General features: G+C 47.7%; 1 protein-coding gene across 2 annotated transcripts in view; it reads right to left on the bottom strand.

The window, feature by feature from the left end:
- The window catches only part of SLC4A11 (solute carrier family 4 member 11), a 759,568-nt gene that overhangs the window by 45,890 nt on the left and 688,407 nt on the right, over nucleotides 1-25,271 (bottom strand). For both annotated transcript variants that reach the window (XM_069204998.1, XM_069204991.1), the window contains exon 18: nucleotides 17,592-17,787. In XM_069204998.1, coding sequence (XP_069061099.1) covers nucleotides 17,592-17,787 — 196 coding nt within the window. The remainder of the gene's footprint in view (nucleotides 1-17,591; nucleotides 17,788-25,271) is intronic.

Genomic DNA, 25,271 nt, shown 5'->3' on the forward strand with positions numbered 1-25,271 from the left:
TGCGGCAGAACTTGCGTAACATATCCCACAGAGAGTGGGTATAGCAGCCCAAAAGGCATGCAGTGTTCACGGACCGCAAGACTGGAGAAAAAAAATACATCTTCCCAAATTGTTCCAGCCTTTTGGATTCCCTAGCCAGGAGTGCGGAAGGAAATGCGCCTGAGGAAGAGGAAGCCGGGATGACAAGACTCTCCGGTGTGGGGTATTGGGACAGGAATTTAGGGTCATTCAGGGTGGGCTGATGGCGGCGTGCGATAGTCCTGTTCACAGGAGCCCCTGTGTTGGGTTTGGACCAAGTACCCAAATGGACATCGGTGAGGGTTTCATTGAATGGCAAAAGGGACTCAGATGTAGAAGCCCCTGGCTGAAGCACCGCCGTCAGTAAATTTGACCTGACCTTTACAGTAGGCAGCTCAAGGCCAAGGACCTCAGCCGCCCTACTGACCACCATAACATAAGTGCCTCCCTTCGCCGTAGCCACGGTAGGAGGAGACATCATGCCAGTTGTCTGGAGAAGTGTCCAGTCCACTGGCCTCGCCCAATTCCTGTGCCCAGTCCAAAGATGGGTCATCTTGGTATTCATAAGGATCCAAGGACCCCTCCAATCTTTCCCCGAACTCGTACCCATAACGAAAAGGGTCCAAATCCGACCTGGGTTGACGCAGCGTCATCGGCAATAAGCATTAGGTCGATGTCGATGGTTGGCACCGACGTCGGGAGCGTCAACAATCGAACCGGCGCCGGGGAATGTCTCAGTGGTATGACTGGGGTTGGTGCGGATCAGCAAGTGGATCTGGGGGAACCTCAGTGGCAGGAGCCGAAGCCGCCGGCATGGAACCTGTAGGCCCCCCGACCAAACCCCTTGGGCCCGAACGCACTGTATCGGGGTATGTCCGGCCCAAAAATGCAGTGAGTCCTCGCACAGCTTGAAACCGGTCTTCGGAGACATCTCGACGCACCAAAAAAACTCAAAAAACGTTTGAACTCGGTCAAAAAGAGACCAGGGTAGCTCTCTCAAGATCAGCACGTGGAGCGGAAAGAAAAGAACTGACATCACTGCGCTGAGGCGGCATCTATGTACTACTACCAACGTCATCACGGCGACAATGCCAACGATGCCCGCAGAGTCGACAGACGCCACCTAGTGATGCAAAAGGGTATTGCTCGAAGACAAAATCTCCGGATCCAGTCTGACGCCTTGGGGAAAATTCTAAGGTATGGAATCTGCAACTACAAATCTCTTATCAGATATGGTGCGGTATATCGGTTGAACCTCCCCGATATCCCTAAGGCTTCAAGACATAAAGGAAGCAGTCAGACTGCTTGACAGACATAGGAAGGTGAAACCTAGTGGCAGCCCTCTCCATCAGGGTGTGAAAACCATTTATGCCCTCAGGTAGTGAGTCTACCAGTGGAGAAGGAGTGGGAATTACATTGACTGATTACATTATTTATAAAGCGTGTGGCTACCCATAGGGTTTCCTAGCGCTCACCCAGAATGACCGATGTCCATGACTAACTGCCCAGATTATAACATTGCGAACAGCTAAGTTTTTAACAGCTTACAAAATTCCAAAAACTTTTTGCACTCTTTCAGATGTAGCGGGAGATCGTTCCATAGCTTAGGTCCAAGGACTCAAAAGGCGTAACCCTCCTGGTGGGCAACAGCTAAGCTCTGTTGACTAGATCGAAGAGTACGTTGGGGTACACAGTAACTAATTGCTGAACAGAATTAAGAGGGTGGGGGCAGTATTGTGGAGGCATTTAAACAAAGCACAGTGCTTTAAAATGCACCCGTTTTTCCACAGGCAGCCAAGCGCAGGGCATTCAGTAGAGTGGCCGAGCTAGAAAAGTGAGCATGGTGAAGCAAACAACGTGCCATCCCATTCACTGCCAGCAGGTCGTTTCTTGAATTTCACCCTCTTCTGCATTTGGAGGTGTCGACAGTGGAGGCGTCGACAGAGGTTGCTTAGTTGATGAGGCTTTAGCTGACGTTTCAGGAATCTCAATCAACAGTGTAGACATTCTTTGCTTAGCTACTGTGGACGATGTAGATTTCTTTTTAGATTGTGATATAGACAGTGCTGCTGTGGACGATGAGGAACCCGAAGAAAGTTTCTGTTTTAGGCTTTTAGGAATGTCAGAGTCAGCCTCATTAGGAAGTGGAGATTTTCCTTTTGTGAAACATTGTTCCAAAGTCTTCCTCAGGAGACTCTAGTGATCTCCACTGACTCTTTTTACGTTTTTTTCAGAAGATGTATGAAAGCTTGTAGATTCCTCATCTTCAGATTCATCAGATTTAGTTTTAAATCTTTGTAACCAAATCAACAACGTACTGTAGGAAAATGGCTCCCTGTTGCAGTTACCCCCACTTTTTGCCTGATACTGATGCTGACTTGAATGAGAAGAGTGCTGGGACCCTGCTAACCAGGCCCCAGCACCAGTGTTCATTCACTAAAAATGTACAATTGTTTCCACAATTGCCACACCCCTGGCACACAAAAGGGCCCTGTGACCAAGGAAGGTCCCTAAGGGCTGCAGCATATGTTGTGCCACCCTAAAGGACCCCTCACCCAACACAGGCACACTGGCATTGCAGATTGTGTGTTGGTGGGGAGAAAAAGGCTAAGTCCACAAGGCATCCCCCTCAGGATGCCATGCACCCAAAATACTCCCTGTGGCATAGATAAGTCACCCCTCTAGCAGGCCTTAAAGCCCTAAGACAGGGTGCACTATACCACAGGTGAGGGCATAGCTACATGAGCAATATGCCCCTACAGTGTGGCCATATTAAGTATATGGTCTGGGAGTTTGTCAAAAACGAACTCCACAGCTCCATAATGGCTACATGAATACTGGGAAGTTTGGTATCAAACTTCTCAGAATAATAAACCCACACTGATACCAGTGTTGGCTTTATTACAAAATGCACACAGAGGGCATCTTAGAGATGCCCCCTGTATTTTACCCAATCCTGCAGTGCAGGACTGACTGGTCTGTGCCAGCCTGCTGCTGAGAGACGAGTTTCTGACCTCCTGGGGTGAGGGCCTTTGTGCCCTCTGAGGCCAGAAACAAAGCCTGCTCTGGGTGCTTCATACCTTCCTCCCCCCCCCCCCTGCAGGAGCTGTAACACCTAGCAGTGAGCCTCAAAGGCTCAGGCTTCGTGTTACAATGCCCCAGGGCACTCCAGCTAGTGAAGATGCCCGCCCACTGGACACCCCCCCCCCCCACTTCTGGTGGCAAGTCCAAGGGAGATAATGAGAAAAACAAGGAGGAGTCACCCACCAGTCAGGACAGCCCCTAAGGTATCCTGAGCTGAGGTGACCCCTGCCTTTAGAAATCCTCCATCTTGATTTTGGAGGATTTCCCCCAATAGGAATAGGGATGTGCCCCCCCTCCCCTCAGGGAGGAGGCACAAAGAGGGTGTAGCCACCCTCCAGGACAGTAGCCAGATCTAAACACACCCCTAAAGTGAGTATTTAGGGGCACCCAGGAAATCAGATTCCTGCAACCTGAACTAAGAAGAAGGACTGCTGATCTGAAAGCCTTACAGAGATGACAGAAGAAAACTGCTTTGGCCCCAGCCCTACTGGCCTGTCTCATGACTCAAAAAACTGCAACAGAAACACATCCAACAGGGACCAGCGACCTCTGAAGCCTCAGAGGACTGCCCTGAACCTAAGGGCTAAGAAACTCCAGTGAGCAGTGGCTCTGCTCAACAAACAGCAACAAGATCGCAACTTTTAAAGGACTTCACTCTTCCCGCCGGAAGCGTGAGACTTCACACTCTGCACCCGACGCCCCTGGCTCGAGCTCCAGAGAACCAACACCACAGGGAGGAGGAGTCCCAGGCGACTGTGACCTCGTGTGTAGCCCGAGACGACCTCCCTGGACCCCCACGGTGACACCTGCAGAAACAATCCAGAGGCTCCCCCTGACCGCGACTGCCAAGGGACCAGACGCCTGGACCAAGCACTGCACCCGCAGCCCCCAGAACCAGAAGGAACCGAACCTCTGTGCAGGAGTGACCACCAGGCGACTCTCTGCCTAGCCCAGTCGGTGGCTGGCCCGAGAAGCCACTCTGTGCCCTGCCTGCACCACTAGAATGACCCCTGGGTCCCTCCATTGATTCCAATTGAAAACCCGACGCCTGCATTGTACACTGCACCCAGCCGCCCCTGTGCTGCTGAGGGTGTGTTTTGTGTGCCTACTTGTGCCCCCCCCCCCCAAGTGCTCTACAAAACCCCCCTGGTTTGCCCCCCCACCCCCGAGGACACTGGCACCTACCTGCTGGCAGACTGGAACCGGAGCACCCCTGTTTTCCATAGGCGCCTATGTGTTTTGGGCACCTCTGACCTCTGCACCTGACCAGCCCAGCCCTGAGCTGCTGGCGTGGTAACTTTGGGGTTGCCTTGAACCCCCAACGGTGGGCTGCCTATGCCCCAGAACTGAGACGCGTTTTACTTACCTCACAAACTAACCTTTACTTACCTCCCCCAGGAACTGTTGATTTTTGCAGTAAGTGTCCACTTTGAAAATTGTTTATTGCCATTTTTACAAAGACTGTATATGATATTGCTTTTATTCAAAGTATTTAAGTGAAGTACCTTGCATTTAAAGTGTTTACTGCAAATCTTGAACCTGTGTTTCTTAAAGTAAACTAAGAAAATATATTTTTCTATATAAAACCTATTGGCCTGGAGTAAGTCTTTGAGTGTCTGTTCCTCATTTGTTGCCTGTGTGTGTACAACAAATGCTTAACACTACCCTCTGATAAGCCTACTGCTCGACCACACTACCACAAAATAGAGCATTAGAATTATCTACTTTTGCCACTATCTTACCTCTAAGGGAAAACCCTTTGACTCTGTGCACACTCTCTTACTTTGAGATAGCATATACAGAGCCAACTTCCTAAACCGGACATCACGCCGGAGGATGCAGGGGAGTGACTCCTTCACTCCAAGGGAGATTCCTTCTTGCTGCAGTCAAAGTGCCCACTCCAGACGACGCACAGCATTCGAGATGTTGCAGAATGCCGACAGGAGCTGCTGAAAATGTTACAAGGAGACATTTTTCCAGGCGGTACAGTCCCAGAGGCCTCTGCACATCTTGGTTCCAAGATGGCAGAACCAAGTGGCCACCTGGAGGAGCTCTGGACACCACCCTAGGTGGAGATGGACAGGTGAGTGGTCACTGCCCTTGCGCTTGTGTTTCATGCCAGAGCAGGGACCAGTGGTCCCTGGACTGGTGCAAACTGCATTATGCAAGGGCAGCACCAAATGTGCCCGTCAAAGCAGTCCAGTGGCATGGGGAGGCTACCCCTATACAGCCCAGTAACACCTATTTCCAAAGGAGAGGTTGCACCACCCTCCTACAGGAAATCCTTTGTTCTGCTGTCTCCTGCTCGAGCTGGTAAAGCAGCAGGAGGGCAGAATTGACTGTGGGGCTGCAGCAGCAGAAGCTGCCCGCAGACCCTGAAAGACTGGCAGGAGCAGAACTGGGGGATCATCGAAGGAACCCCCCCAGGGTGCATGGAATCATGCCACCAATACTGGAATCAGTATAGAGGTATGATTCTGACATGTTTGATACCAACCATGCCCAGGTTCGAAGGTACCATTATGTAGCTGGACTACTGGCCAGTACATAGATAAAATGGCTTCTCCGCACTTACCAAGTCCAGGGAATTATACCTGGAGTTCGTGGGGGCACTCCTGCTCATGCTCTTTGAGATGAAAGGTCCTACCATAGGGGTGACTTAGTGACCTCGTGTAGTGACCAGCAGTAAAAGGAGGTATGCACCATTTCAGGCTGCAAATGGCAGGCCTGCAGACAGTCTGCATGGGCTCCCATGGGTGGCATAATACATGCTGCAGCCCATGGAAGACCCCTGGTGTGCCAATGCCCTGGGTACCTAAGTACCATCTACCAGACTTACAGGGGTACAAGAGTATGCCAATTGTGGGTTGTGAAGTACCAAAGTAGCAGAATTTGGAGGATAGAGCACAATCACAGGGGTCCTGGTTAGCAGGATCCTAGTGAAAACAGTCTACAACAGGCAACAAGTAGGGTAACCATGCCAGAAAGAGGGGACCTTTCTACAGTACTGTCCCTGAGGGCCTGAATGGTGGCAGTCTGATACCCTGCCTCTACCTCAAGAGGTGGCTTACTATTGCAGACTCCCATTTTGGTGCTCTTCTGGTAAACTCCGAAACCTCGAAATGGGTGAGTCGCCTGGAGAAAATAGCATATAGGCAAAGCTAGGCCTAAAGAACGAGCTGTGGCCTTGCTACCTTTAGAATGTTCCAAGGCAGAGCCCACATTTGCCCCACACAGATGAGAAACAAGTGATCTGGCCCTAAGGGACTGCTGGACGTCTGAAGAAAAGCACGAGGAGCACAATCTGGTGTGGCGCCTTGGTGCCATAATGGTGCAGACAGCCCCTACCCAGTCAGTAGGTCATACCCGTGCTAGAGCTGATGGTGTATTTCACCGCATTGTGGCTATCCAAGACTAGTCGTCGTAATGTAACTTGGACATCACCCAGACAGCTCGTGATACCTCTGCTGTTCTGTCCCACAGTGTGTGCAAATACCTGCCCAGGAAACTAAACTCATTCACTGATCTCAGAGCAAGGCCAAAGGACTCAAACATGCATTTTGCAAATAATTCAATTCGTTTTGAGACTATCCGGGGAACTGTTAGGAAGGCATTTGGGTTTAGTCGGCTGGTAGATGCCTGCACTACTGTCTCTGGGTTGGGATACTGAAATACAGATCCCCAGGAGTAGGTCTATGCTACTTTGCCACTTGCCTACTAAGGGACAAGATGATGGCTTTGCCGAGGTGCCTACCAGCACATCCATCAATGCCTCATTAAGGGGACTGAAGAGGTTCCTGGTTTGAAGACTTTAGTAAGAACAGTAGTGTCTCTCTCTGTAGTTGCCAAAATGAGGTCTAGTTGCTCTCCTGATCACTGCTGAAAATAGGTCCTCTGTTGCTACAGCAGGATTGGTTGAGGATAGACCAATCTAAGGAGGAGTCTAAACTACTGGTGTCCTATAGATCTTCAACAATCAACTACAAGGTCATGTTAAACGTAATTTGGCATTTTCAGATGGGTGTAGAGATGCGGGGGGCTAGATTTATACATACTGTTTAGAGCTCGGCTTCACTCGCACACTACTGACGGAAAATATTCTGTGTGTGAAGTAGACATCTAGCATTGATTATACGTTACTATAAAACATTTCTTGCTCTAAAGCTGGAAGAAAATTAGTTACTTACCTGTAACTGCAGTTCTCCAGTATTGGTATCTTTCATAGATTCACATGCTTGAATCATCCCCGTCGTCGAGGTGGGAGCCTCACGGTAAACTTAAATATATAAAAAGCAGTAAGTAAGTAAAAATAAAACCAGAAGGCCCTAGTAGGCCTCATAGGGTATTTTACAGTCTATCCACTTTGTTTTGTGAAAAGACCCAAACTTGAGTATCAACCAATCAGGATTCAGCCCCTCCCAAACACTCCCAACAGAGGCTGAATTCCCTCAGATTTTCTAGTAGGAGTGTGAAGTTTAATATCTGTATAATAGGGGAGCCTCTGAGGGGAGGAGGGTGGGTCGCATGTGAATCTATGAAAGATACCAATACTGGAGAACTGCAGTTACAGGTAAGTAACTAATTTTCTTCTCCAGCATTGGATCTTTCATAGATTCACATGCTTGAATCCGAGTAACGAGCAGTAATGTTTTCTTACTTACTGAATTACATTGACTGTAATTCCATCGTAATTCTATACGTGATGTGATTCACATTAGTTCAGTTTTAAATATGCACTTACATATAATTATATTTATATACACATACATACGAATATAAGAGCAATAAAATGTGTGTGGCAGGAAATCCTGACACAGTTTATGCTATTATTATGGAGAATACGACACGTTCAACAGTATAAGAAACTGAACCATTAATGACCATACCTCGAGTGTGGTGGTGGGATGTGTAAGAGGCTCACCTTAACGAAATAGATGCCTCAGCACTGCTTGTCCCACTGCTGTATCGACCTGGTTAGTCTCCTCTAGACAGTAATGTCTTGTAAATGTGTGTTGGCTGGACCATGTTGCTGCTCTACAGATGCTATGGAGTGGTACACCTGCAAAGAGTGCAGCTGAAGTGGCTACCGATCTTGTAGAGTGGGCTCTCACCCTGGTGTGGAGCGGCTTTCCTGCTTTTGAATGGCAGAATTGAATCGCCAGGCCAATCCATCTTGCTAAAGTCTGTTTGGACACCGCGTGTCCCTTCTTTGTTCCGCCGAATGCTACAAATAATTGATCCGACTGGCGGATGGCCTGAGTTTTCTGTAGATAAAACTTTAAGCATCTTTTAATATCGAGAGAATGTAATGTTTTTTCCGCCACTGTTTGCGGATTTGGAAAAAAGGTTTTTAAGATGATTGGTTCATTTAAATGAAATGTTGAGGGAACTTTCGGAATGAATTTAGGATTTGTCGGCAGGATGACACCTGAGTTTGTAAACTGGAGGAATGGCTGTTTGATGGTGAACGCCTGAATGTCACTGACTCTTTTTGCCGAAGTAAGAGCTAACAGTAACGCTGTTTTCCATGCGAGGAATTTTAGGTCAGCTTTGTGGATCGGCTCAAAAGGAGCTTTCATGAGTTGCATCAACACAACATTCAGACCATAGAGGCGGGGGTTTCCTAATTGGCGGGAAGACCCGAAAAAGGCCCTTCATAAATTGTTTGACAATTCTTGTGGAACACAAAGAGAGTCTATCTGGTGATCTGCGGTATCTGGAGATTGCTGCCAGATGTACCCTTATGGAAGAATATGCAAGTCCTGATTTTGCCAGGAGCAGGAGATATGGAAGTATCTGTTCCGGAGTAGAAGATAAAGGATGTATATTTTCCGCTGCACACCAAACACAAAACCGTTTCCATTTAAGTCTATAGGTTTTGTTGGTAGTGTCAGCTCTAGCTTTTGCTAAGATGTCTCTACACTCTGGGGAAATTTTGAGATTTAAGTATTCATTGTGTTCAGGAGCCAAGCCGACAAATGAAGAGACGACGGATATGGGTGTGTGACTTGTCCCTGGTGCATCGTTAAAAGAGTCGGACTCTGTCTGAGTGGTAGATGTGGTCGTTCGGATAGCATGAGGAGCTCCGTATACCATATTTGTCTGGGCCATCTGGGAGCTATGAGTAGAAGTCGACACCCCTCCGTCTTCATTTTTCTGATGACTCTCGGAATGAGCGGGATCGGAGGAAAAGCGTAGGCATAAACTCCTGACCATCTCATCGAAAACGCATTCCCCCACAAATCTTTTTGGGGAAGCCAACTTGCGTAGAACTGGCATTTCTTGTTCTCGAGAGTGGCAAATAGGTCTAAGTTTGGTTTTCCCCATAATAGAAACAGGCCATTGAGAGTTTTCTGGTCTAGCTCCCACTCGTGATAAGGAATCACTGTCCTGCTCAAGGTGTCTGCTAGAACATTGATCTGTCCTGGCACATGCTCCGCTTTTAGTGAGATATTGTGTTTGATGGCCCATGTCCAAATTTGCTGGGCTAGCTGCGAGAGTTGTAGGGATCTTGTGCCTCCTTGCTTGTTTAGATAAAACATGCTGGTCATGTTGTCCGTCCGGATTAAGACGCTTGAACATTGTATCTTTGGCAAGAAAGCTTTTAGAGCTAAGTGTATTGCTTTGAGTTCTAGATAATTGATGTGGAGCTGGCTCTCTTGCTGATTCCAGATTCCGCTGATTTGCAGGTCCTGGCAGTGTGCACCCCATCCTTCGAGAGAGGCATCCGTTGTTACTATGTAACTTGGTGTTTGAAGAAGAAAAGACAGCCCTTTTGAGAAATTGGTTGGAGTCGCCCACCACCTCATAGTGTTCTTCATTAGAGGCGTTATGCGAATCTTGTCTTCGAAGGAGCCGAGGACCTGTGTCCATTGTATGTCCAATTGCTCTTGCAGGGGTCGCATATGGAGCCTGCAATCTGGGACTAGCGGAATGCACGATGATATCATTCCGAGCAATGATTTGTAGATGCGGACCGAAACTAACTTTTTTCTGGATAGGTTGTCTGCCAACGAGGTTAACTTTTGTTTCCTCTCGTGTGATGGGTACGCTTTGCTGCGTACTGTGTCCAAAATTGCTCCCAAGAAACTCAATTCTTGTTTGGGGTATATCTGAGATTTCTGGTAGTGGACTACAAACCCCAGGCTGTGTAACAATTGAAGGCAATAGGAAATATGATTTGTTACTTGGAATTTTGAGGGTGCCTTTATAAGCCAGTCGTCCAGGTAAGGGAAGACCTGGATACCTGCCTGGCGAAGATGTGCTGCTACTGGAGCTAGCATTTTTGTGAAGATTCTGGGGGCTGATTTGAGACCGAATGGTAGAACCCGGAATTGGAGGTGCATACTTCCTACCCTGAACCTTAAAAATTTGCGATGGTTGCGATATATGGGGATATGAAAATAAGCATCCTGGAGGTCTAGGGATGCCATCCAATCGCCCGTGTTTAAGAGACGCAGGACATCCTGCAACGTTACCATCCTGAACGATTGTTTCTTTAGAAACTTGTTTAGTGCTCTCAAGTCCAGGATGGGGCGCCAGTCTCCTGAGGGTTTCTTGAGAAGGAAAAACCGGGAGTAGAATCCTTTGTTCCTTTGAGATAAAGGGACTGGTTCTATTGCTCCTTTTGTTCGCATTATCCTTACTTCCCTGAGAAGTTGGCTCAACCTCAGAGGCGGTGTACCCGATGGAGGGACACTCGGTGGTGTTTGGATGAATTCCAGAGTATGACCTCTGGTCACCACATCTAGTACCCATCTGTCCGATGTTATAGCCTTCCACTTGGGGAAATAAGAATTGATGCGACCTCCGACCTTCAATATTGATTGGGGAGGTGTTGAGAGTATCCTCTGGTCATTGCTTTCTGCCTGTATCTCTTGCTCGGGCAGCTCCTCTTCCTCTAGCCGGATGTTTGTACGCTGCGGCTGGTGGTAATCGATAATGCTGCTGTTGTTGATGGTGCTGATGTCCTGGTCCTGTGGAGGAAGATGGATATTGTGACCTGTATTGCTGGTATCCACCTCGAAAGGAGTAATTACCTCTACCCCTTGCTCCACGAAAAGGTCGTTTTTTATATTGCAGGGTACCTAGGGATTTTGCTGTATCGGTATCCGTCTTGATAGCCTGCAGCATATCATCGACATGTTTGCCAAACAAACTCTCTCCATCGAAGGGCATGTCGAGAACACGAGTCTGGACTTCTGGTCTGAATGAAGTAGCTTTAAGCCACCCTTGTCTGCGCAGGACTGCTGCTCCAGCTAATTGTCGAAAACCAGTGAGGGAAATATCTATTGCACTGTCTATTATCTCTGCGGAAACCCTTTCTCCCTCCTGCAAGACCTTTTTAGCCTCCACCTTGAGATCTTCTCGCAGTGAATCTACAAAAGCGGACATGTCTGCCCACATCTGGCGATCGTACCTTCCCAGGATGGCAAGGGAATTGGCCGCCTTGACCGTTACTGCAGCAACCGAGGAGAATTTCTTACCGATATTGTCTAGTCTCCTTCCCTCTTTATCTGGGGGAGACGCAATAGGTGTAGAGGGGTTTTTGGATCGTCGTTGAGCCGCCTGTGATATAACCGAGTCAGGTTTCGGCTGTGAGACTAAACAGGCCGGAGAATCATCTGGGGCCTTGTATTTTTTCTCTAGCCTTGGTATTTGCGAAGGCACTGTTGCCGGGTTTTTCATTGCCTTCAAACCCTCCTGCCATAAGAAATCCACAATCGGTATGGCTCTTACAGATCTCTTTGATGGCTCTTTAAAGTCATACAAAAAACACTCAGTTTCATGGGAAACAATTGCCAGGCCAAAACGTTTCGCCGCTCTCTCTATGATATTATGGAAACCTATGTCTTCTGGAGGAGAATCCACTGGAGCTGCTGGAGGTGGAGATGGTGTGGGAACGAGATAGTCGTCCCATTCACTAGCCGCTGAATCTGCTAGCTCGCCCTCTTCCCTTTCGTCGTCCGACGAGAGGTAAGCTTCCGGAGCTTGGCTAGTTACAGGTCTACTAGCCTGTGGCGTTTCGGAAACATTAGTAGTTTGAGCTTGCTGGTAACTCTGAGGTCTAGGTGGCGTGGACTGAGTTGACGGTGGGAACCTTTTGTAGTAGTCCTTCAACATATGTTGTAAATCTGTCACTAATGTGCTAGGCATAGCTAGAGGCGATGGTTGGTTTGCCTGTGGATAAGATGTTGAAGCATAACTATGCTGGTAATGTTGATCCTCTTCTTCAAACTCTTGACATTTGACATTTAGTTGGGACGGGCTACTAGCTGTCCCAAACATTCCTTGATCCTCATCATCATCATCGTCTAAAAGATGTTGTGGTGGGTATGGCAGCACCTTACTTGGTGATGTATGTATCGGCAAAATGTCAGATGGCTTGTCCCCTATATTAATAAGGGAAAGGGGTAAGAATCTGGTGGAGTCCTCATGATGGTATGAGGAATGATCTGGTGAAATGTCCAAAGGTTTGTAAACTGTTAATGCTGTGGTGATCGTCGGATCCATCATCGACGGCTCCCTCGTCGACGGCTCCCTCGTCGACGGCTCCCTCGTCGACGCTTCCGTCCATGACTGCGTCTTTGTCAATGGGTCCTTAGTCGACGGTCCCTTCGTCGACGGGTATTTTAGCGACGACGGTCGCTTCGCCGACGTAGTTTGCGTAGATGGGAGTGCCCTGGATGATTTGTGAACCCAGGAGGCCTCCGCTGTCGACGATGTGGTTGCCGACGAAGCTCTTTTGAAGATTTTTGCAGTAATAATCGTCGTCGATGACAAAGGCGACGACGTCATAATCATCGGTGAGGATGGTGTTGTGAACGTCGACGATACCGTGGTCGCTGTTACCGTCGACACTGTCGTCGACGGGGCGGTCGTCGACGGTTGTTTTTTCACCAAAAAGAGTTTTTCTGTCTCTTTTTGTGGTGACAGAGACAGGGATGGTTTCTTTGAGGTGCTTTTCCGGTGTAACGGCGTAGTAGGTTCTGAATGAACCTTTTTTGGTCCATGTTTAACTGCCTCTTCAGTTAAGACTTGTTTAGTCTTTTTGTGCATTTTTCTTGGTGGTTCATCCGCACCTCTATCTCTCTCACCTGTTCTTTTCTGAGGGCGAGAAGTTTGTGGTGACTCTTCCCTGTCTGATGAAGGATGCTCTAAGGCTTTCTGTTTTTGCAGCCATAAGAGAAGTCTACCCTCTCGGTCTTTGAGGGTTTTTTGACTAAAGGTGCGACAGATTTTGCAGTCTCTCACCTTATGGTCTGGATGAAGGCAGTAAATACACTTCTTGTGGGGGTCATCAATATGTAGTCTCTTCTTCCCACAGTTGTCACAGTCTCTGAACAGACCCTTCTTTGCCTTTTCAGACATAGTAAAGTTGTAACTAGTTTCCTGAGAGAAAAAACAATCTTCAGTCAGAAAATAGGAAAAAAACTGAGCAGAGCTCAGGGAGACTCCCTTCACACGACGTGCGGTAGAAAATCTGAGGGAATTCAGCCTCTGTTGGGAGTGTTTGGGAGGGGCTGAATCCTGATTGGTTGATACTCAAGTTTGGGTCTTTTCACAAAACAAAGTGGATAGACTGTAAAATACCCTATGAGGCCTACTAGGGCCTTCTGGTTTTATTTTTACTGACTTACTGCTTTTTATATATTTAAGTTTACCGTGAGGCTCCCACCTCGACGACGGGGATGATTCAAGCATGTGAATCTATGAAAGATCCAATGCTGGAGAAGAGTATAATATACATTTGCACTATTGGGGTTGATATTGGCCAAAAGTAGTATTGATATCAAATTGATGTCTGCCACATGTCCCAAATTTCAGGTGTGGCCCAGAGATGCGCCTCAGTTGGCATTAGCAGAGGAAAATGACATGCGGGAGGTTAGAGTGGCTGAGCAATTGGAGAATGACTGGCCAAAATGGGTTTAAATGATGCAGAATTTGTTTTCTTCTGTGGTGGGACTGTGTGGATTAATTCCTGCTGAGGGACAGGATGTGTAGGCCGTCCGGACTTAAGAGATTATGTTTAAGCTGATCAAGGGCACCTCAGACTCTGCTGCTTGATAAAATGAACATGGGAGGCATTTGTCATGAGTCAATATTGAGTATACTGCGGAATATGAGCACAAAGATATGAAACAGTATGTAATGTGCCACAAGTGTTACTACGTAGGGGCTCAGCACTCAATATGTAAAAAGTTGGGCGTAAGGATGGACTCTAATAACAGAAATTGAAAAGTGCACGCTGTACAGTTGTTCGCTATGTTTTTTTATCTTTGTTGATAGATGTTGCAGTTTATGCAAAAATATCACAAATAAAAACAAAAATGTCTTGAGTCTCCATCATGGTAATACGCTTCATTCTGATGATTATCAGCGTGAGGTTTATAGTCTAGTTCTGAGATAGCACAGTGTAGGGGTCTAGCTGGGTTCTCTTCAGAATCCAGAAAATAACTTAACTGGTCTGTGTGTCCAGTGCCAGTAATGTTGGGCCCAGAATCAGGATACTGACCGGGGACATTGGGCTTGGCACAATAGGTAGAAATGATCTCTGAGCCAAAGGCCGGGTAGGAGCTAGACATGAGGCCAGATCTGAAGCAGGGACCAGGGTCAGGTTGAAGTCAGGTGGAGTGGTTGCTGTCAGGAAAGGATACGTCCCTGGCAACTCGACTGGCAACCACCTCATAGCCATGGGGCCCAAAGACACTTCAGAAGGACTCAGTGAGGCACCAACACATCCATATCCAGACGAAGTTCATGGAGCTGTTGTGGCATCGCTGTTCACCGAGGAGTGAGCTGGATTGGGACTTGTTGAGGTGGCTGTTCCACAGGCGGAGGCTGATTTAATGGCCTGGAGGTGCCTGTAGCATTGCGTGACTCCGAATAATGGGAGTGGTGGGGCAAGCTTGTGTGTGTTTGGATTTTTTTAATGCGTTTTATGGGAGTCTGACTTACTGGAGCCTCTTAACTTCGGCGACAACTGGTCACAGGAACCCCCTCAGGAGTGAAAGAGACCAAAGCTTCTTCGACTTCCTGAGTTAAGCAATTACAAGTATATGAACCGCCTTAATATTTTTTTTGCAAAACAGTCTCAAGACTTCAAGTCGTGTTTGGTGTGGAGGCATCATAGACAGCAGTCTTGCGTGTCAGTAACCAACATCTGTCTATTACAGTCACCACATAGTTTGAACCCTGTTTTAGGGGTGACCTGCTGCACACTTCAGACTACTTTGAAGGAAACAAATCTGTCAGTTATGACAGGATTTGAAAGCTCAGGATGTGTGTCAGCAGACATGGAAAGAAAGGAACTGACAGTGCGTGGAGGTGGTGCATATATAGGGGCCCGACACCATATAGGAGGTGTGACGCACCCATTGTGGAGTCGCAGAACACTACCTAACAATATGTGAAAAAACTGGAGTTGCAACATTTTCAGATCTGGTCTGATACTTGGGGATATTCACAGGGCGAGGCAGTTGATGTTAGATGTATCTACCTGAAAAACATTTGCCATATACGTAGCAGCCTCTTGTGGCTGTTGTGTCCAGTGATCTGCATAAACAAAAGTCTGGGATACCAGCCAAAAGGTGCCCTCACTCAACTTAAACACCAGTGGAGAAAATTAAAGCTTATATCAGCTGATGAACTGTAGTTCATAAACTATTTAAAGTAGATAACAAAAAGCCTTTATACAGCAAAACTCCAATGCTAACGATTTAACAAACATTTACATAAGTCAGCCACTCTAAATTTTTCAATACAGGGAGTGCAGAATTATTAGGCAAATGAGTATTTTGACCACATCATCCTCTTTATGCATGTTGTCTTACTCCAAGCTGTATAGGCTCGAAAGCCTACTACCAATTAAGCATATTAGGTGATGTGCATCTCTGTAATGAGAAGGGGTGTGGTCTAATGACATCAACACCCTATATCAGGTGTGCATAATTATTAGGCAACTTCCTTTCCTTTGGCAAAATGGGTCAAAAGAAGGACTTGACAGGCTCAGAAAGGTCAAAAATAGTGAGATATCTTGCAGAGGGATGCAGCACTCTTAAAATTGCAAAGCTTCTGAAGCGTGATCATCGAACAATCAAGCGTTTCATTCAAAATAGTCAACAGGGTCGCAAGAAGCGTGTGGAAAAACCAAGGCGCAAAATAACTGCCCATGAACTGAGAAAAGTCAAGCGTGCAGCTGCCACGATGCCACTTGCCACCAGTTTGGCCATATTTCAGAGCTGCAACATCACTGGAGTGCCCAAAAGCACAAGGTGTGCAATACTCAGAGACATGGCCAAGGTAAGAAAGGCTGAAAGACGACCACCACTGAACAAGACACACAAGCTGAAACGTCAAGACTGGGCCAAGAAATATCTCAAGACTGATTTTTCTAAGGTTTTATGGACTGATGAAATGAGAGTGAGTCTTGATGGGCCAGATGGATGGGCCCGTGGCTGGATTGGTAAAGGGCAGAGAGCTCCAGTCCGACTCAGACGCCAGCAAGGTGGAGGTGGAGTACTGGTTTGGGCTGGTATCATCAAAGATGAGCTTGTGGGGCCTTTTCGGGTTGAGGATGGAGTCAAGCTCAACTCCCAGTCCTACTGCCAGTTCCTGGAAGACACCTTCTTCAAGCAGTGGTACAGGAAGAAGTCTGCATCCTTCAAGAAAAACATGATTTTCATGCAGGACAATGCTCCATCACACGCGTCCAAGTACTCCACAGCGTGGCTGGCAAGAAAGGGTATAAAAGAAGGAAATCTAATGACATGGCCTCCTTGTTCACCTGATCTGAACCCCATTGAGAACCTGTGGTCCATCATCAAATGTGAGATTTACAAGGAGGGAAAACAGTACACCTCTCTGAACAGTGTCTGGGAGGCTGTGGTTGCTGCTGCACGCAATGTTGATGGTGAACAGATCAAAACACTGACAGAATCCATGGATGGCAGGCTTTTGAGTGTCCTTGCAAAGAAAGGTGGCTATATTGGTCACTGATTTGTTTTTGTTTTGTTTTTGAATGTCAGAAATGTATATTTGTGAATGTTGAGATGTTATATTGGTTTCACTGGTAATAATAAATAATTGAAATGGGTATATATTTTTTTTTGTTAAGTTGCCTAATAATTATGCACAGTAATAGTCACCTGCACACACAGATATCCCCCTAACATAGCTAAAACTAAAAACAAACTAAAAACTACTTCCAAAAATATTCAGCTTTGATATTAATGAGTTTTTTGGGTTCATTGAGAACATGGTTGTTGTTCAATAATAAAATTAATCCTCAAAAATACAACTTGCCTAATAATTCTGCACTCCCTGTATATTAGAAATCTTAATTGTGCATATTATTTCCATGGACAACTGATGATCATGTAGAAATCTGAATACTCTGCTGAAAATAATCTTTGTGCAAGAGGATGAACAACAAACAAACCCAACAATTAAACTGCCTCCCCAGCTCATTGCAGCATGCATTCACATACCTGTTCTTTCAACAGAAGGGCTACTCTCTCAAAGAGCTGGCTGCCATCAATCGACGTTAAGGCGATATAAAGAAAAAGACCTTGTAGGACTGGCTTTGGAATCCACTGCAGCGGAAAAGGAAGAAGGAAAAGGGAGAGGCCCACTAGAATGTTTGACACCAGAGATGTTAAACGTGTCTCCTTCACACTCACTATTCTAAAAGGACAGAAAATAAAATTGGTCAAGCATAAACATTTTAAATCACAAGCTTTAAGCCAGAAAAAGAAAAATAACTGATTGGAAGAGCAACACTGCTGTTGCCCGCAAGTTTTACATCAATTTGAAATTGAGCATAATAAATAATGGAATGGAAATTGTAACTTCTTCCTAAGAAAACAACCAACGACACATGCCAATCCAAATAATTACAGTGATGAAAAAGAAAAAATTTACTTTCCTGTAATGGTAGTTCTCCAGTATTGATATTTGGTAGACTTGCATACTGGAATCATCCCCACGGTAAGCTGGAAGTTCCAAGATAATACAATGTAAAGCAGTTTAATGTTAAAAAGAGCACTAAAGCTATAATAATAACTATCCTTTAGTAGACTAGTCTCATCATTCCTAATTGTGCCAAACCTCAATCAAAGAATTAATCTGAAGACCACGGCCTGAGAGGCCAACACCCTTCAAAATTCATACTGCACGCAGGAGAATGAATAATACAAATAGGTGAGCCTCTCAGAGGAGAGGAGGAGGTTCACATTTGAATCAATGAAAGATACCAATACTGGGGAGCTACAATTACAGGTAACATTTCCCTACTCCAGTATTGAATGTTTCAGAGATTTGCATGTTTGAATCCGAATAATACGCATCACATTTAAGAGACGGTAAACGAACATACTGGATTGAGGAAAAACAATGCAAAGAGGCTCACCTTTTGACAGAGGATGTAATAATGACCGACCCACTGGTGCATCATTTTGTACTCTCTTCTAGATAGTAATCTCGTACATTCTGCCATGATGCTGCTCTACAGTTATCGGACAATGATACTCCAGCAAAGAGCCGTTAAAGTAGACATCTCTTGTAAAGTGAGACGTCCCTTTGCTGTGCAATGGCTTGTCTGCTTTTATGTGGCAAAAGGACCAGTTATTTACCTTTGGTAATGCCAAATATGGTAGACACAATATCTTGTTGCAGATTCCTTACCTTAGAATTCCCCCCCAGCCATCAATCTAGATCCAGAGATTGTCACTGAGCAGTACCCATGTGCACCGTTAAGTGGCATCGATCGGCTCTGTGTCCATTGTTGGTAGCACCAGATAGGGCATTGTGGGTTCTACATTGGCACCACCCCAGGGCGCTGACATCAGTTTCTGCCCACAATTTTCTACGCCACAAGCATAGAGCCATGAGGAACACTGACCACTGGTGCGTCATAACAAAGGCGCTGAAAGGGGAGCTCCTGTCTCTAGAAATCAGTTCACAGAGAAGGGAGGATGGGTGGGTCGGCAAGGAATCTGCAACTAGATATTGTTGCTACCAGATAAGGCAGTGTAGGGGGCTGGCTCAGTTTATAGTGTACACCTAAAGTGTGGCCCCCTATACAGATTCCAGGCAACCCTTAGTGGTAGTAAATAGGTGTCCAGATAGCAAAAGCTCTCGATGGTGAGCAGCTAAAGCTCATCCAGGAGGAATGTAAAGCACTTGCAATACCACAGTAGTCAGACAGTAACTCATTCACAAGAAAGAACCACATAAGTGTTGCAAAAGTAAAGGATACTTTATTACAGCACTTTATTACACAGATATCTACACACAATAACCATCAGAAATAGCATAAAATACACAGGGCCCTTTGGGAGGGCCAAACCATATACTAAAAAATGGAATGTGAAATAGGGACCCCCAACCAAAGGAAGTGTGGTAGTTAGCTAGAGACTGGGGACAGTTAGAAACACTAAAGGTAAGTAGAGTAAGTGCCCCCAGCAACAAGGTCCAAAGTAGTTACCCATCCAGTTGTCCCATAGACTAACAGGGAGTAGTGGTTAGAGTTTGTGAAATTCAGGACCCTTGCCAGTGGACCCCGAGGAAACCAGCAGACAAGAGGATTGAGTGAGAGTGCCCCTACCCCCAGGATACCTTGAAGAGAAGATTATCTACACTAGGGACCCAGCTACAGAGGGGAGAAGGCACTCCTTCTGAAGTCAGTGTAAGCCTCAGATTGTCCAGCTGCTGTCACAACCCGTGGACCAGCCCAGTGGAAAGAGGGACAGATTCCAGATGAAGAGGACCTGCAATGGAAGGGGACAGAGTCCAGCACCCTTGGAGGTGCCCAGGTGGTAATCCCACTGTAGGAAAGTACCATCTTGCCTGGCATGTTACCCCCATTTTTACTTATATGTCAGTTTGTTTTTGCCTGCGTCACTGGGATCCTGCTAGCCAGGACCCCAGTGCTCATAACTGTGGCCTGTATGTGTTCCCTGTGTGGTGCCTATCTGTATCACTGAGGCTCAGCTAACCAGAACCTCAGTGGTTATGCTCTCTCTGGTTTTATAATTGTCACTGCAGGCTAGTGACTATCTTCTCCAATTCTTATTGGCACACTGGAACACCCTTATAATTCCCTTGTATATGGTACCTAGGTACCCAGGGTACTGGGGTTTCAGGAGATCCGTATGGGCTGCAGCATTTCTTTTGCCACCCATAGGCAGCTCAGACAATTCTTATAAAGGACTGTCACTGCATAACGTCCACGTTATTTCACAGCCATTTGACACTGCACATAAGTAACTTATAAGTCACCTATTATGTCTAGCCCTCACTTGGTCAAAGTTAGGTGCAAAGTTACTAAGTGTGAGGGCACCCTGGCACTAGCCAAGGTGCCCCCACATTGTTCAGGGCAATTTCCCCGGACTTTGTGAGTGCGGGACACCATTACACGGGAGAACTACATATAGGTCAATACCTATGTGTAGCTTCACAATGGTAACTCCGAACATGGCTATGTAACATGTCTAAGATCATGGAATTGTCCCCCCCAAGCCAAATCTGGTATTGGGGTGCCAACCCCATGCATTCCCAGGGCTCCAGCATGGGCCCCGGGTACTGCCAAACTAGCTCTCTGGGGATTTCACTGCAGCTACCACTGCTGCCAACCCTCAGACAGGTTTCTGTCCCCCTGGGGTCAGGGCAGCCCAGTCCCAGGAAGGCAGAACAAAGGATTTTCTCTGAGAGAGGGTCTTACACCCTCTCCCTTTGGAAATAGTTGTTAAGGGCTGGGGAGGAGTAGCGTTCCCAAGCCTCTGGAAATGCTTTGAAGGTCACAGATGGTGCCCTCTTTGCATAAGCCAGTCTACACCGGTTCAGGGAGCCACCAGCCCCTGCTCTGGCGAAAAACTGGACAAAGGAAAGGGGAGTAACCACTCCCCTGTCCATCACCACCCCAGGGGTGGTGCCCAGAGCTCCTCCAGTGTGTCCCAGACCTCTGCCATCTTGAATGCAGAGGTGTGAGGGCACAATGGAGACCTCTGAGTGGCCAGTGCCAGCAGGTGACGTCAGAGACCCCTCCTGATAGGCTCTTACCTGGTTAGGTAGCAAAACCTCAGAGGGCTATTTAGGGTCTCTCCTGTGGGTTTCTTGTCAGATAACGAATGCAAGAGCTCACCAGAGTTCCTCTGCACTTCTCTCTTCAACTTCTGCCAAGGATCGACCGCTGACTGCTCCAGGACGCCTGCAAAACCGCAACAAAGTAGCAAGATGACTACCAGCAACATTGTAGCCCCTAATCCTGCCGGCTTTCTCAATTGTTTCCTGGTGGTGCATGCTCTGAGGGCTGTCTGCCTTCACCCTGCACTGGAAGCCAAGAAGAAATCTCCAGTGTGTCGACGGAATGTTCTCCCTGCCAACGCAGGCACCAAACGTCTGCATCACCGGTCCTCTGGGTCCCCTCCCATCTTGACGAGCATGGTCCCCGGAACACAGGAGCTGGATCCAAGTGACCCCGACAGTGGTCCTTCTGTCGGAATTTGGTGGAGGTAAGTCCTTGCCTCCCACGCCAGACAGTAATACTGTGTACTGCGTGATCTGCAGCTGCTAGGGCTTCTGTGCACTTTTACAAGACTTCCTTCGTGCACAGCACAGCCCAGGTCCCCAGCACTCCGTCCCGCATTGCCCAACTCGCTGAGTTGACCTCCGGCTTCGTGGGACCCTCTTTCGTTGGGTTGAGACGACTGCCGTGCTCAGATTTCTCGAATGCCTGTTCAAGTGCTTCTGCGGGTGCTGCCTGCTTCTGCGTGGGCTCTCTGTTGCGGAGCACCCCCTGTCTCCTCATCCAAGGGGCGACCTCCTGGTTCTTCCTGGGCCCTGGCAGCACCCATAATCTTCAACAACAACTCTTGAGGCTGGCAAGGCTTGTTTGCGGTCTTTCTGCGTGGAAACTACTCTGCATCCTCCAGCACGCCGTGGGACATCTTCTGACCAAAGGAGAAGTTCCTGGCACCTTCCGTTGTTGCAGAATCTTCGGCTTCTTCCACCTGGAGGCATCCCTTTTGCACCTTCATCTGGGGTTTAGTGGGCTCCTGCCCCCCTGGATACTTGTGTGACTCTTGGACTCGGTCCCCTTCCTTTACAGGTCCTCAGGTCCAGGAATCCGTCTTCAGTGCTTTGCAGTCAGTTGTTGCCTTTGCAGAATCCCCTATCTCGACTTTCCTGTCTTTCTGGGGCGGTAGGGTACCTTTTACTCCTACTTTTCAGGGTCTTGGGGTGGGGTGGGTGTCTTGGTCACCCTTAGTGTTTTTACACTCCCAGCGACCCTCTACATACTACACTAGGCCTGTGGTCCATTTGTGGTTCGCATTGCACTTTTGGAATATATAGTTTGTGTTGCCCCTAAGCCTATTGTCTCCTATTGCATTCTACTGTGTTCTACAGTGTTTGCACTACTTTTCTAAGTGTTTTACTAATCTGATTTTGGTTTGTGTATATATTTTGTGTATTTTACTTACCTCCTAAGGGAATATTTCCTCTGAGATACTTTTGGCATATTGTCAATAAAATAAAGTACCTTTTTTGTTTTGTAACTGAGTATTGTGTTTCTTATGATATAGTGCTATATGATAGAAGTGGTATAGTAGGAGCTTTGCATGTCTCCTAGTTCAGCCTAGGCGGTTCTGCTATAGCTACCTCTATCAGCCTAAGCTGCTATAACACTACTAATCTACTAATAAGGGATAACTGGACCTGGCACAAGGTTTAAGTACCATTAGGTACCCACTATAAGCCAGGCCAGCCTCCTACACCCACCCTCCCCAAGGTGAAGTTCTTGCAAGTCGATAGAAGGAGAAGTCCAGCTGCAGGGTCCAGGAGTGGCAGAAGATCCCAGGAGTCACCTACGAGTTGTCGCTCATCAGTTGCCAGATTGCGAGAGGGTCAGTAACCAGCCAGGTCACCAACAAGCACTTGCAAATTCCAACAGGACCTGAAGAAGAGTTTGCAAAGTTTTGGGAACCGGCAAGGTCCAGGAGATTCTACCTACGAAGGGGAGTCAGTGGTGGCCCTCAGCAGAATTTGTTGGAGCACACATGAGTGACCCACAGGCAATGGACACAGGGAGTCAGAAGGAAGCCTCACCAGCAGGAGTTGCAGGACAAGGGCTGATCTTCACGTTGCAAAGTGCTGGAGGCCAGGGCTTCTTGGTGCCTGAAAATCTCCAGGATGAAGAGTCAACAAAAGCCTTGGCAAGTGCAACAGTCACCGTGCACAGGGGTTCCAGTCCAGTGGCAGAAGCAGAGGCCCACAGTCTTCCCAAGTTGGTCAGAAGACAAGCAGGACCCAGAGAAAACCACAGACTCACCACTTGTGAAGCAGAGTGTTCAGATGTCCGTGGGACCGCAGAACACCCCCCCCCCCACCAAAATAAGCCAGTAGACATAGTCTTGAGGTGCCTGCGTATGCAAGGGAGTGATTACTTCACTCTAAGGAAGTTACCTTCATGCTTCCAGGTGCAAATAGCGTCCTTCTGACCCTGGAGGATGTAGAAGCTTGGATATTGCAGAATTCTTGCAGGGTTCCGGAGAAACAATGTTGCACTGGAGCCTTCCCACCAGAAGCAGACATGTTTCAGTTCCAAAGCAGACCAGCAGTGGTTCTAGAGGTCAAAAGCAGAAGATGTCTTGCAGAGAGTTCAAGAGTTCCTTGGGGAGTCGAGCTTGACAAATCTGAGGACCCATCCGTGGGAGAGCACTTAAGTATCCCTAAAAAGGGATTGGTCACTCTCTGAAGTGACCCACCTAAAAGAGGGGTAAAGGACATCATCTTCCCGGCCTAACCAGTTAGATACTCCCAGGGGCCTAAAGGTACTACAACCAGAACCCAGCTTTCTACTGCTGTTACCCTAGGTAACTAACTTTTCCATCTGATAAAGACATCTAGTTGCAGCTTCCTTACATTAGAATAGGTACCCAGAGACGTGACCAAGATAGCAGCTGCATCAGACGCTTGCTGAGAAGGCCTACCCTCTGCTGGGCCTTCTGGCCAGGGCTTTGTGCCGCAAGAGGACTACCTCCACCCCAAAACCCCCCAGCTAGGTATCTGAGGATTTGGTGAGAGCGGTTGCCGGATGGGTGGTCCCGCGGGGCTGCCGTCCTTGGGCACTCTAAACTCCTACTTTGGGTTACTACGAGCAGAGGAGGTCCGACACTTTACACCGGACACTGTTGGCAGCACTGGATATGGCCCGCCCGGCCTCCAACTATACTCCTGTAGGTGCCTACGTGTGTGTGTGTGTGTGTGTGGCCGGGGGAGACTGACCAGTATTTGAGGACTGCTCTGCTGGCCGGCCATTGGGAGCATATGCATTGCCAGCTTGCAGAAAAAAAACTACAGAGTTGCCATTAGGTAATTCGCTACTGAATCTCTCCTGCTCCACAGGTGGTGGTGAGCTTGAAGATGCTTGGAGGGCTGCTTGATTATCTCAGAACTCACTCGTTGCTGGGGAGGTGGCTTACCCAGATCAAGGCTGCATATTTCTGAGGGTGAACTGCTACAGCGGTCCACTGACCCATCCGGAGTGCCCACCAGGTGGTGGTAACTGTTGGGTACCCCGGGTCTGGGCCTGTGATGTGGACTCTGCTGAGGATTTGGTAAAGGCTGGCTCCCCCTCCACCCCCCCCCTCCCCAACGCCACTGTGCCTCTGACTGCCTGCAGTGTGCACCCTCTTCCTCTCTAGCCTGTCTCTTCCTCTGAGGGGAGGCCTGCATCGCTCCTTCCTCGGGCTGCCTCGGGGATTGCAGTGCACCCTCACACTGGGAGATGCGGGTAGTGCCTTTCCTAAACTCCACATTCTTATGGGCAAAAACAGATCCAAGAGGGCGCTACCCAGTGAGTCTGCAGTGGGAGGGTCCCCAATCATCTTCACTGGCCTGACCATGAGAGTCCTGCAACACCACAAAGCCATGCTCAAACATTCAGAGCAATTTGAGAAGGTTCTCCATGCAATCTTGGATACCAAGACCTCGCTATAAGTGAAAATCGACACATTGTCTCTGTTCTGCAGAGAAGACGGACAACTGCCTTGTCCCCAGCCCTACTGGCCTGTCTCCCAACTTCGAAGAAAACTGCAACAGCAACGAATCCAACAGGGACCAGCAACCTCTGAAGCCTCAGAGGACTGCCCTGCACCCAAGGACCAAGA

This window comes from Pleurodeles waltl, chromosome 1_2, assembly GCF_031143425.1.
Source record: "Pleurodeles waltl isolate 20211129_DDA chromosome 1_2, aPleWal1.hap1.20221129, whole genome shotgun sequence".
Taxonomy (NCBI): Eukaryota; Metazoa; Chordata; class Amphibia; order Caudata; family Salamandridae; genus Pleurodeles; species Pleurodeles waltl.